Genomic DNA, 13909 nt, shown 5'->3' on the forward strand with positions numbered 1-13909 from the left:
TCCAAAGAATTGTGTAAACATTTTCACAATCAAAGTGAATTGGAGGGAAAAAAAATTGGCTTATCCATAAATAGGTCTGCTTTCAATTTCACCCTAAATATTTACAGATTTCCTGACCCAGAACCCATTTTTTTAGAAGATCCACAGAGCAGTAAATATAAGCAAGTTATTTTAAAAAGAAAAACTTTCGTGTTCTAGGTCAAATGATTCTACTTTTAGTTCTAATATAATAACAATTTCTGATTTAGGCGAACACAATGTACTCAGTGGAGTTTTGCTCCAGACAAAAAGTAACTCACCACACAAAGTTTCTCCCACAAATAGAAATATAATTATTCATAAAGATTGTAATGTATGTGCTTTGATGTTAAAAAAAAGCTCCTCCACCTTAAATGTCCATTATAACATTGAATAAATATTATTTTCAATTTATAGATCTTGCTCCCAAATACTGGTATGGTGCCTAGTAGATAATTATAGCCTCAGACCCCCCCATCCTGAAGCAATTTTTTCAGTCATTATGCTACTCTGACCCTAATTCTTGACATAGACAATCTCTTGAGTATTTTTGACAATTGACATCAACAATTGAAAATCTCTTGAGGCTCCTTCAGCCCATGGTTGATGGTGAGCTGCTTCTTTGGGAATCATTTCTCTTATGTTCATTAACACTGAGGGTTGGGAAAAGAAAATGGAAATAACAGTACTGTTAAAATAATAGAAATGCTATCTACACAACGATTTTATTTTAGTTTTATACTTTTAACTGTTATAGCTTTATAGAAATAATCCATGGAATTGTAATTGTGAGCTTCTGAGAATTCTCTGGTTCATACATTCACCTGAGGCCCAGATAGTATCTGAGGAAATCCAAGTCAGATGCTGATCAAGAGCCCATGGCTACCTTGGAACCTTGGAGCAAATCCCTTAAAGCCCCCTGGCAGTTGGCAAAGCAGTAGAAGTGCAAGTCACACAAATGAGCTGTGCTGCTTTGTCCTGCCATCTCCACCCACAACTAAGCTCCCCCAGAGGGTCTTGTGGCATCACAGGGGTCTATGAGGAGCTAACTGGAGGTTGGGGAAGCATAAGAACATAAGAAGATCCTGATGGATCAGTCCAGAGGCCCATCTAATCCAGCATCCTGTTTCCCCCAGTGGCCTACAAGCTGTCTCTGGGAAGCCCCACAAGCAGGAGAGGAAGACAGACTTCTCTTCTGCCGTCACTTGCCCATATGCCTGATATACAGGGACACACTACCACTGAACGTGGAGGGAGCACACTGCCACGATGGCCAAAATACCTGCAATGTAGTAAGATAATAGTATCTTCTTCCACATAAATCTACCCATGCCCTGTGTGAACAGCCCTAACATGTCTGCAGGCTGTCAGAGACATCTGAGGGATATGTATCATACCACAGGACAGGCCACGGGTCCTAAAGCTATCCTGGTTCCCTTACTCCATAGCTTGGAAGGACTATTGTTTAAATTGAGGTGTCCCTTTGGTGTTCCTCATTATTTAACTTCTCATTCCCCAGCTCGCATATTCTCTTCACAGTTATGGCAAACAAGAATTTTGATTTTGCAGGAGTGACAAATCATAAGGGCCAAAGTAAAACATGGCAATGTTAACTACTTCAATCTCAGGTCTTACTGCTTACTGTCATATGGCAACGGGGAGAAATAGCTGATGCTGCCCTTCTCCCATGAATGCTTACCTGTGGGAGTGTTTTCTATTGAGCTTCAAAGGGCCTAATCCTAGCCAACTTTCCAGCACCAATGCAGCCAAGTCAATGGGATGTGTGCTGCATCCGGTGGTGGGGGGAGGGCAATCAAGGAGGCCTTCTCAAGGTAAGGAACATTTGTTCCCTTACCTTGGAGCTGCACTTTGGCTGCATTGGTGTTATACAGTTGGATAGGATTGAGATTTACTTTAAATCAATATGCATAGGAGTGGGCTGCAGGGCTAAAACTATTCAAGTATATTTCGAGTATAAAAATGTGTTCCTCTGCTGCACATCAGGACAGTAACCAAAGCAGGTCAAAGGAAGGTTTGTTGTGGATCACTAAGGTCGATCTGATGTGGATAAATATGTCCTGGTTGTGCAGCGATGAAGAATGGAGGCAACCTTTATGTGATACATAATTGCTCTTTGGTATAGAGCTGTCAGTTGACAGGTCCTTTGAGAGTCCCAGGGAGCCTATTATGTTGCTGAAGTGATGTTTAAAACTGTATTATTCAGTTGTTGGTTAGCGCTCACAGATGCAGCCCTGGCAGAGGTGTTCATAAGTTGCAGGCAGATGGTGCCACTATCTCAGCTCACTCCTTTCTGGCACTTGGTTAGACCACATCAGAGTTCTCCTTGTCAAATTTATTTGGTTAATTTCAAGTCATTCCATTTATAACGCACATTTTGGCTCAGAGAGTCCCCCAACCTATAACAATATAAAATCAATTAAAATAGAAAACACTTTAAAACAATTAAGGCTCCAGTATTATACACACTTATCTGGAGTAAGTCCCATTGAATTCAATGAGATGTATAGCCCTATCCTAATTAAATCCCTCTCCCTGCTGATGGATCCATGCCAATGGAGGATGCAGGTGGGAGACTCATCAAAGGAAGGAAACTTTTGTTCCCTTACCCTGGGGCAGCCTGTGCTGCCCCAGTGGGTCTCTTCAGATCTGTGCCAGCTGTTTTGCACATGCTACCATATAGCCATTTACACCAGTGAAACTGTGTTCTGCTGTCATAAAGGGCAGCCTAGTCCTACTTTTGAGTAGTTATGCATAGGAATATGCTGTTAATAACCTAGATGCTCACCTTTCCCACTGCAGCAAGACAAACAATTGGGAAGACGCTAGGCTCCGTGCAGCGCAATCCTATCTTTTGCTGGAACAGACAGGCCAGGAGGCCTGTGCTGTATCCAGTGCAAGATTGGGGTCAGAAGTGGCTCAGCCGGAGGCGAAACTCTTCCCCTTACCCCTGGGTAAGCCACCCCAGCCCCAATGGGTCTCCTTGGACCTGCGCTACCCCAGGAGGTGGCACAAGTCTGAGGAGAACAGAGTGGCTTTGAGCCACTCTGCACTGCTCGGGGAACAGGGTTGGGATCCAGCATAACTGCCAGGTCCCAGCCCCACCTCCTGCTCCCCACCTGTCTGCCCCCTGGAACACCCTCCCCCGCCCTGGAACGCCTCCCTCCAGCTTCCTCCCTGTTGTCCCCAGACCCCTGCATCGGCTAAGCTTGGCCAATGCAACCCTTCCTCCCCAAATTGGTTTGGAGTATGGATGCAGCCTCCGTGGGCCAACGCGTGTCCCTGCACTTGCCCAGCCAACTCCCAAGGAGGCACAAACGTGCTTTAGATTTGTGACCCTCTTGTGCTGGTGCAAGGGACTTGCATCAGCCTAACATATAGTTAGGACTGCATCCTTAAATGCCCAGAAGACCTTAGGATACTTTTTAAAAGTTAACATTAAAATAGCAGGAGCCACATGGGTCTCATCAGGGAGAATAATCTATACCAGATATGATCTTTGTATGATATGATTATCTTATCCCATAATGGCAATCAACGTATAGGTTCCCCTTTGCCTTTTTTTCACATGACAATCAATTTGTAATGACAAAAATAAGTGAAAGAACACAGAAGGTTACAGCATTCTTATATAGGCAGTCAAATAACTCAATGCTGCCGTCTGCTGGATTGACCTACTTCTTACGCATGCCCGAGAGGTTTTTTATCCTGATAAAAGTTAATGAATGGTTGCAAAATAGATTCAAGCTCATGACAAAAAAAGGGGGGAAAAAATCAAAGCACATTTGTTCCTGGTGTACATATTTACTCATTTCTAATCTGTTTTCTCAGAAAATGGTCCTAGTTTGTACACAGAACCTTGGTCTTTTTCCAGTTTCTGACAGTATGTTCTCACACTGCGTACATCATGTGGTACATGCAGTTATCACTCAATACTGCGTGACCATAAGACTGTTTATACACAGGACTTGAGCCAGAATTCAGTTATGATCATCCCCAGCCCCTTTTGCTTTTCCAGGGCTGGCTCAGTCCTGAACATGTGATATTAGTACAGAGCTGTTGTACAGAGCTGAAGTACAGAGCTGTTGAGCATGGGTGGCGAGCATTTCCTTGGCCACTGAGTGAGCATAGTACTCTCCTAACCATACTGTGCTGTAGAGTGATGGTTGGCCTCTATAGTTCCCTGGAAGTCTACCACACTGGTCTCACAGGGCCATTTGGAGTTCCATCTGGGTTGCACGGATGAGATACCATCATGGCTGCTTTCCAAACTTTCAGAGCCATACAACTTCCACTTGTGCTTTGCTGGATTTAATAACTGCATTTAATAGCTGGAAATTAAATATTTTGGCCCTCACGAAAATGTTCGTATATCCTCCATGTCAGATTTCCCCAGTGTGTTTGGAGCAAAAAAAACAACAACAAAACAAACGTGAAAGACTGCAGTGCGTGAAGCCCATCTTGGGGTACTGCCATTCCAGCAGGAACTTGACAGCTTGACCCCATCTTTGATTCGACACACAAATGGGATATTTGCTCTCTGGCTTTCAAACACACACAAAAAGTCCACTCCTTTTTCAGTTTCATCATCAAAGGTGCTGTCAGCTTTTGTCACAACTGCAACTATAGAAAGGGTATGTGCCTGATGTGAACAACAAGCTGACACTCCTCCTTGGGATGTGCTTTTTAATTTTTCACCATCCCAAGCTAAGGGATGCAGACGAAGCCAAATAAGATCCAGACTATTCACTGGCATTCCACTGCATCTTGTGCTGCAGGCTTGGTTTCAATTAAAGCGGCAATTATTTCTCCAGTGTTTAAATAATCAAGTTCTTGTAGACGTTCTGTGACTAACAATGTGGATGCAGTAACCAGGATGAAGGAGACTGGAACAAGAAATGAAGGCTAACTAAAGCAAGAGTTATGGCACTGGAAGTTAGGTAAGGGTGTGCGGACCCTCTGAGTAAAAGGGTGGCCAAGGTGAAAAAGGAATGGCGACGGGAAAGAGAGGAATCTAGGGAAGAGGGGTTTACATAGCACAGAAATGAATGCAGAAGAAAGAAAAGGAAGGAAAATAGTAGGAGCAGTTTGAGAAAATGTAAGATGTGAGCAAAATCAAAACCAAAAAACCGTTGTAAGAGATGAGTCAAAATGGCACACTCACAGAGCAATTTCCCTGCCCCAAACCCAGAGAACAGAAGTGACCATCAGTGTTGACAGAATATATCTGTGGAACTGAACCCCAACTGGGCCTCCAGAGCAGATAGCTTGCTGCTCCTCTTGTGAAGGAGCAGGGCAAGCTAGGAACAGGAAAATAAATAGAAAATGAAAGAGGAAAAAGAGACTTAGGGCGCAATCCTATCCTGCACTGGAACAGGCAAGCCAAGAGGCTTGCACTGTATCCAGCGCAGGATAGTGGCCAGAAGCAGCTTAACCAGAGGTAAGGGGAAACATTTCCCCTTGCCTCTGGGTAAGGGTTGCTGGCCCCTATGGGTCTCCTTGGACTTGCACCACCTTTTGAGGTGGCACAAGTCCAAGGAGAGCAGAACGGCTTGAAGCCGCTCGGTTCTCCCTGGAAACGGGGGTTGGGATCCGGCATAACTGCTGGATTCCAGCCCCACCTCCTGCTATCTGCTTGCCCGCGCTCCCCCCACCAAGGAACACATTCCTCCCACCTCCTCCCAACCTACCTTTTCTGCTTGCATCAGCCCAGCTGGGCCGACGCAAGCATCCAAGAGGAAGCCAGTGCAGAGGCTTATGTCAGCCTCCACAGGCTGGTGCTTCTCGGAGTGCCGGCCTGGCTTCCTCTTGAGGAGGTGAAAAAGTGCCTTACGGCACATTTGCAACCCTCCTGGGCCGGCGCAATGGACTTGTGCTGGCCCAAATACTGGTCTGGATTGAGCCCTTAGGCTACAATCCTAACCACACTTTTCTGAGAATAAGCCCCATTGAACAAAAAGAAATAGGACTTACTTCTGAGTAGACCTGGTTAGGATTGTGCCCGTAGAGGGATTGAGGGGAATCACCCATATCACTGGGTTTTCCATGCGCTTGTGGGCTCCTCAGAGAACAAACAATAGTGTACATTTTGGGTAGCAATTGTTCTCTGATCTGCTAAGGCCTCTTGCAAGTGGAATGCAAACTGCCCCTTCTTCTCACTCCTCTGCAGCGCATTGCCAGATCACAAATGACGTTCTGATTCCCTATTAAGGTGCCATCACCATTCAGTGGTTAGAATTGCTTCACAGCAAACATATAAAATGCAGAAACGCACACATTTCTCACACATGCATGTAAGTAGAGCAACAGTGAAGAAGGAGGTTTGTATTCACAGCGAAAGAACATGTCGTCGCCACTATAGCCTTCTATCACTCTAGAATGGTGGTTCCTAAACTGTGAGCTGTGACCCAAGTTTTGGTGGGTCACAAAACTGACAAGCTGATAGCTGACAAGGAGAATGTATTGAGCCCTATGGAAAGTTTTCTCACAACTAGGCGACTGTGCTTCAACTATTATCAAAGGGCAGGTGAAGCGGAACACCACCATCAGGGTCCAGATCCAGTAATGTGGAGCTCAACAAATGCTCCAGAATGCAATCCCCACACCATAGTAAAAATGGTAAAAACAGAAGTAGCTAGTAAAGTAAAACTTTTAAAAAGTCTCATAAAGCTAAGTAGGTCCTGACAAAGTGGCATTTTAAAAAGTGGGTTCTGGTGTGAAAAAGTTTGGGAACTGTTGCTCCAGACCTGTGATTTTCAATGTTTTTTTCTCATGGCACACTGACCTCTGTGGTCTTCTCTATGGTCTTCTCCTCTTTTCATGTCTCTTCTGGGCTTCAGGGAGATTCTTCTGGGATCTGCAGCGCTGTTTCTAGGTCAAGTAGAAACTCTAGTTTCTGGAGCAACTCTGCCAGAGGAGGAAGAGGGACTACAGTTGTTAACTGTCAGAAACAGAGCTGCAGAACTCAGAAGAGTTTTTCAGTGATTTTCGACTGTTTCACCTATTTTCAGTTGCTCCAAACTCCCATTGTACATCCACCTACCTTTTGTGGCACACCAGTTGAAAATGGCTGCTCCAGACACTATTGAATCATAACCATTTTTGTTTCCATTGACTCAAATCCAGGAGGATATGCCTTTACAACTAATGATGTGCATCCATGAATGGGCTATTTTGCAATGTTCAGCATATTGATTGGTTGCTATTGTCACCTTAGGCCGTTACTTTGGAGAGCTTGATAGAACCGGACAATCAAATTCAAGAAGGCAAACTTGTCATTTGGGTCTAGGTGTCAAGTGGGAAGCTCAGCTGTACAGCATCTGTGTTGGCTGCAAATGTTTTCAGGTCCACTGTCTGGCATCTCCAGGTAGGGGATTGAAAGATTCTTGCCCCAGAGCCATTACCAGTTAGTGTTGATAATACCAATGACCTAACTCGGTATAAGAAGGGTGACCAGATGTCTTCTTTTTCCAGGACATGTCCTCTTTTTTAACTTTGTGTCCTGGAAAAGCATTTAAATGTCCTCCTTTTCCTCATTAGTGAGCCCTTGCAAGCAGCGCATGGCCTTCTTGTAATTAATAAATTATATCTAACGAATTATATATAATATAGTTTTAAATTTAGCAATTATTAATACAGTGTTTAAATAAACCACATGAATCAAGATGAGTATGAGTATTTTTAGCTTTTATTTTGTCATGTCCTACATTTTTCTTGGATGTCCTACATTTGCGGTGCCTTGCCTTCTTTTGCAGTTATGACACTTGGTCACCCTGGGTATAAGGCGGGCTCTTGTGTTGATCTGACAGTAGTCCAAAGAATGCCCCATTGGAGATAAATTTGTGGAACTTCTGCTTAAGCCATTTCTGCCCAATGTTGCATATGTGCAACAGGGACCAAATGTGTATACCTGTGGGCTGGGCAAAAAAGGGTTAAGATCTCCACAAATATGTGTTGCATAACTCTGCTTGCTAAGTAATAGTCACGGGGGGGGGGGGAGAGGATTTGCAGAGGAAAATTGGTATGTGGAAGGGCTGTCCTACTCACAGATTATTCCTCTAGAATACATAGCTAGGCTCTGCCCATTTCAGAGTGCAGCTGGGGTAAAACAGGAGGAAACCAGTGGCAATAGCCCCATCCCAAGCACCAGCTCTTCCCTAAAAAAGCACCTTCCCCCGACTATTGTGACACAACAAACACAGTCTGTGATCCTCACATTTGTCATAGTAACTAACTATAAATGCCATCATATTTGGGAATCAGGCTAGAGGGGACATAAGAACATAAGAACAGCCCCAGTGGGTCAGGCCATAGGCCCATCTAGTACAGCTTCCTGTATCTCTCAGCGGCCCACCAAATGCCCCAGGGAGCACACCAGATAACAAGGGACCTGCATCCTGGTGCCCTCCCTTGCACTGGCATTCTGACATAGCCCATTTCTAAAATCAGGAGGTTGCACATACGCATCATGGCTTGTAACCCGTAATGGATTTTTCCTCCAGAAACTTGTCCATGACACACTTCTAAGAATTGTTTCATACAAAGTATACAAAGTATTTCCATGTACACATATGAAAAGTCTTACATGAAAGCTTGAAATGCGCATATTAAAACATTTGGGAAGCGGGCCTAAGTTTGATTAGAAAACTACTTGAAAAGACATGAACAAAATTAGGAGTTTGGTCATGGTGGTTTGTCTCTTAGCTTGTTAGATTTCCCCCCAGTATTAAACATTTTTTCTGCAATGGGACAAAAACCTTTCAATGTGACCCTCTGCTTAACCTCTCCAACCACCAATCAGCCTGCATTTGTTTGCTTGTCTTTTTCTTTGGAACTTCAGATTACTCTGATGGTTTGAACATCTGGAAATTGTCACATCCTATTGTTGACTGCGAACCTCTGAAGTGTATCCAGCACGACTTAAGAGACACGGATTTGGGTAAGAAAAACATCCCACTCATAAGACCATTTGGGAGATATTAACAAAAAGGCACCATTCAGGAGAGGAAGGCCATTCCTCCCAGCCCTGAGGTAAGAAGACCAATTAATATGCACAGATGTAAACATATATACTTTTGCACACAGATACTTATAGAACTCCTCAGGCAGTTTCCAACTGAAGCATCTTCAGGTTTATCACCATTTCTCTCACTGCCTTTTCCTTTTCATTAACAGCCCAGCCCTAACTAAATTCCCACACAGTGACACTGGTTGCATTCCGTGGGGAATTTTGGGCTGCTGGAGGTCTTCTCAGAGTAAGGGGACATGTGTCAAGGGTAAACTCAGGGCCACACCAGAGATATCACTGGCATAGATCCAAATTGATCTGCGCAAGCAGATCGGGTCTGGGAAGGGGGCTAGGATATGGCATGCGCCTGCACCACTGATCCTGCCCTGATTTGAGCCTGTTTCACACACACACACACACACACACACACACACACACACACACACACACACACACACACCCCGGCCCCCATCACCACTTCCTTAAGAACTTGAATTACTCCATGCATAATGCCTAATTCTGGTACAAATATCAATGTTTGGATTGAGATGTTTTCTGTGATTACCTCTGATCAACAGAAACACCTGAATTGCACGAAGACACTAGGCTAGCAGTTCCCAAACTGTGCACTGTGGCACCCTGGGATACTGTGGTGAACTTGTAGGGGTGCCATGGGATTTTCCTGGAAGTTCTGGTTGTGTGCAGGCCCTACAGTGACAGAACTGTTGGGGCGCTGTGAAAGAATTACTGTGACACTGAAGGTGCTGTGACCAGATTAAATTTGGGAACTGCTGCATTAGTTTGTCTGGATTGGCTGGAATTGTGTGAAGGCACAATGTATATGTATTTATAATAGACACAGGGTTGTCATGATTTCTTCAACCTTGGAAGCTCAAAAAAGGGTCACAGGAGAAAAACAGTATATATAACTAGCACCACTGTGATCCCAGCAGCTTATGTCTGCCAGCATATTCATCCAGATGATCGCATTGGGGGAGGGGGGGAGAAGCATCCGATCTGGCTGAGAGTTAAGGAGGCTTCATTAGGTTTGATTTCAGTGGGCAAAAGCATAGGGCGCAATCCTAACTGCTTATGTCAGTGTTTTCCAGCACTGGCCTAGCGGTGCCAATGGGACATGTGCTGCACCCTGCAGTTGGGTGTAACTCATGGAGGACTCCACAAAGTAAGGGAACGTTTGCTCTCTTCCCTCAGAGCTGCATTGCCCTTATGTTGGTGCTGGAAAGCACCGACATGAGGGCGTTAGGATTGCATCCTAAGGGCCCAATCCTATCCAATTTTCCAGTGCCGGTGCTGCTATATGTATAGGGTATGCACTGCTTCCTGTGTTGGGGAGGCAGTCTTGGAGGCCTTCTCAAGGTATGGGAACATTTGTTCCCTTATCTTGGGACTGCATTGCAGCTGCCCTGGTGCTGGAAATTTGAATAGGATTGGGCCCCAAGTCTGTTAGTTTGCGGCTATAGCTTCCAGTCAAGCCCTTTCAGAGGTCCAGAGAGGCCTGGGTCACTCCTAACTTTTGAAACCCCTAGCCAAAATAAAAATTAAAGAATTATTGAAAGCCAGGATAGTGTAGTAGTTTGGGAATTTGACTTAGACCTGGAAGATCCAGGTTCAAATTCCCCTCAGCCGTGAAGCTTCCTGGATGTCCATGGGCCAGTCACTATCTCTCAGCCTCACCTACCTCACAGGGTTGTTGTGAGGACAGAAGGAGGGAACCATGTACTGCCCTGAGCAACTTGGAGGAAGGGCAGTTTTAAAAAATGTGAATATGTGTCACATTTTGGTTTGATAGAGATGTGGAAAAAAATTAACACATGTTTAGACTGGGGGTCTCTTTTGAGCTTGAGGTCAAATGGTTTTCTTGCCCCTGCACCCATTGCCCTTGCCTCCAGGTGAGGATTATTTTCTGTCTTTGATAGAGAGATAATCAGTTTCTGATTCAGGGTGGTTAGACACATAGCAGTATTGCTTCTGTAGAAGCCTGACAGATTCATTATTCAAAGTAGAGATCATCCAAAAAACTCGTCAAAATGCTAAGGCTATTTAGAGCAAATATTAGCACCTTACTGCCCAGTCCTGAACAGTGCACGCCAGCTTACGGCTGGCACACACTGTCACAAGCATGCCATAAAGCACGTCTGCAGGTCCTAGCACCTGGCGAGCACCAGTGCTAGCCCAGTGCTGGCCGATCCTGGACTAGCGCCAAGTGGCCACTGGAGCTCCGCCACACGGCTGTCATGTGGACCGCCGAACTGCAGAGAGGTAAGTGGAGGTGTGGAGGGAAATGGGGAGGCGGCCTTCCAGGGAGGGGGGGAGGAGGTGTTCCAGAGGGAGGGAGTGGGGAGGGAGGAAGGCGGGACTGGTCCAGAGCCTCTGTGTCAGGCTGACTGCCCTACACGGAGCCTCTTGATTCTCCACCAAAGTTTGGGTTGGTGGAGAATCAAGTAGCCCCATTGCAAGGCTACTCTGTTTAGAGGGGGGTGGGCAAAATTCCCCTTCTCCCGATGAGCTGCCGGCGGCTGCCCGGAGTGCACAAGATGCGGCAACAGCCATTTTTGGTGCTGCTGCAGCCCCGCACCCCAGGCAGCTCAGGATTGGGCTGTTAAGACATTCTTTCATGCCCTACAATTTCTTATGGGAAGGGAAGCTCCCATGTCCATACAGGGCTTCTACCTGGAAGTACTGCCTCATTTCATTTAAGAGAGAAAACAGAGATCTGCAGCCTTCATTGAAATGGACAGCAAAGCCCACACATGTACAGTACAGAGTGCCCATGGGCCTGTGGACCAGGAGAAAAGGTTCTGCAGAACACTTTGATTTTCTAACCAGTGAATGGATTCAAAGCTTTTTGTTACCACCTCCCCCCCAATAAACTTAAACCTACGAAAGGGAAGAGATTCTGCATATTTTAATGAAAGATAAAACAACAATATAAACATACACAAATTTACAGAGAAAGGATCAACTTTAATACATCTGGAGTAAAAGGTGTTCTGTTTTTTCTTAAAATATGGTATAAAAATAAATGCAAGAAACATTAACGTAGAATATACATAGACAACAGACAAGACACAGGCTTTCTTTCTTGATGTGAATACACCTGTGAGATGGAACCTTCTGTGCTAATTTATTGTGCAATCGCTGTGATGCCATAGTAGGTATATTTATTAATATATTCAATTTTTTTTTACATTTCTTCCAGTTTGTGACTGACAGTACTGTAAATAAATTGTGCCTAATGGAAGCTTTTTTCACTGTACTTGAGCTTGCAGAAAATAAAAAGACACAGATCCAGCTGATATGATGAAGGCGAAAGTGAGCAGAGTTTTCAAAATGGACGCATCGAAAGGTTAGCGAGTCCCTTGGAGTCTGCAATGCCTTGACATACACAAAAGAAAACAAGTCAGGGTCCTTGCTCATGCAACATCTTGTTCTACTGTCCTCTGATTTCAGGCAATTAGTGAGCTACAAAGTATGTATAATGATTTGAGTCTGCTTCCATGCTACAAGATGATCCTTTTAGTAGGACTGCACTAGACTCGTTAATCTCTTTGATGTGAGCGATTTCCCCTGAGGAAAAGATAAAAACAAACAAACAAACAAAAGAAAACAGAAAATAGAGGCATTATCACTGACAACCAGATTCATCACCAAGAAGAGCCTTGCTTTCGGCAGGTATAAAGGCTAACATTTTGTGCATGATTCGGTATGTTAAATTTGGGAATCCTGCTTTGGGGCTGGTTCACACGTGTATGTTTCACCAGTTGATGAGTGCAATAGCTTACATGCATGTGTGAATGGACCATCACAGGACATCACAGAGAGAACTTCCATATTACCTTAAATGCATGGCCCTTGTCCAACAGAGGTATTCACAAAGATAACTGCCAATCATCATGGTCAAGTAATACAGTAAGCAAGTGTTGTATGCATGTGTGGACCAGCGCTGGAATACTCCAAACAAACCCGGTAATGAAAGTAGATGATGATTTTTGATTGTTAATGGAAAATATCTTATATTTTCCCATTTGAAGTGATTTAGGGCGCAGTCCAAACCCACGCTGGAGCAGACAAGCCAGGAGATGTGCGCTGCATCCAGTATGTGCTGCATTCTGGCCAGCAGCGGCTCAGCCAGAGGCAAGGGGAAACTCTTCCCCTTACCCCTGGTTAAGGGTTGCTGGCCCCAATGGGTCTCCTTGGACCTGCGCCATCTCTGGAGGTAGCGCAAGTTCGAGGAAAGCGGAGCGGCTTGAAGCCGCTCTGTTCTCCCAGGGACGGGAGTTGGGATCCGGCATAACTGCTGGGTCCCAGCCCTGCCCCCAGCTCCCTACGCGCCCACCCCTGGGGCTGCCCATCGCCCGCTCTCCTCCCGCCCAAAAATGCCTTCTTCTCACCTCCTCCCTGCCCCCCTCCACGCCTACCTTTGCCACTTGTGTTGGCATGGGCACGCTGACAAAAGCAGTGGCAAGGAAGCCACCACTGAGGGTTCTGCCAGCTCCTGCACGTCGGCGCATCTACATGCACCGACGCGGCTTCTTCCCACAGAGACACAAATGTGCTTTACGGCACATTTGCGACCCTCCTATGCATAAGGCATCTTTTGAATTGCGCCCTAAGTTTAATTTCAAAGTCTTTCCAACCCATGTGACCTGAATTGCAGTAGCCCCACTTAGATCTCTCAACTAAAACCTTGATCTTGTTGCCCACCTTTCAGTGGCAGTGACCTGGATACAGCAACCGAGATGTGAGTTTTTTTGCTAAAATCTAAACCTTAGTCATGACATTTCAGTTTTGTTATTTTTCAGATGTAGCATGAATTTAGAATCTCAGACGTTATGTTTCAAAGTC

At 45.1% G+C, this 13909-nt stretch overlaps 1 protein-coding gene across 4 annotated transcripts in view; it reads right to left on the reverse strand.

The window, feature by feature from the left end:
• Nucleotides 1-12041: 12041 nt before the first annotated feature.
• The window catches only part of RGS7 (regulator of G protein signaling 7), a 180802-nt gene continuing 178934 nt past the window's right edge, over nucleotides 12042-13909 (reverse strand). For 3 of the 4 annotated variants that reach the window (XM_066611476.1, XM_066611474.1, XM_066611475.1), the window contains one exon: nucleotides 12042-12439. In XM_066611476.1, coding sequence (XP_066467573.1) covers nucleotides 12065-12439 — 375 coding nt within the window. In that variant the 3' untranslated portion in view covers nucleotides 12042-12064. Of the gene's footprint in view, nucleotides 12632-13909 lie in introns of all 4 variants that reach the window. The other variant, XM_066611477.1, reaches the window with a different exon arrangement.

The sequence above is a fragment of the Tiliqua scincoides genome, chromosome 1 (assembly GCF_035046505.1).
Source record: "Tiliqua scincoides isolate rTilSci1 chromosome 1, rTilSci1.hap2, whole genome shotgun sequence".
Taxonomy (NCBI): Eukaryota; Metazoa; Chordata; class Lepidosauria; order Squamata; family Scincidae; genus Tiliqua; species Tiliqua scincoides.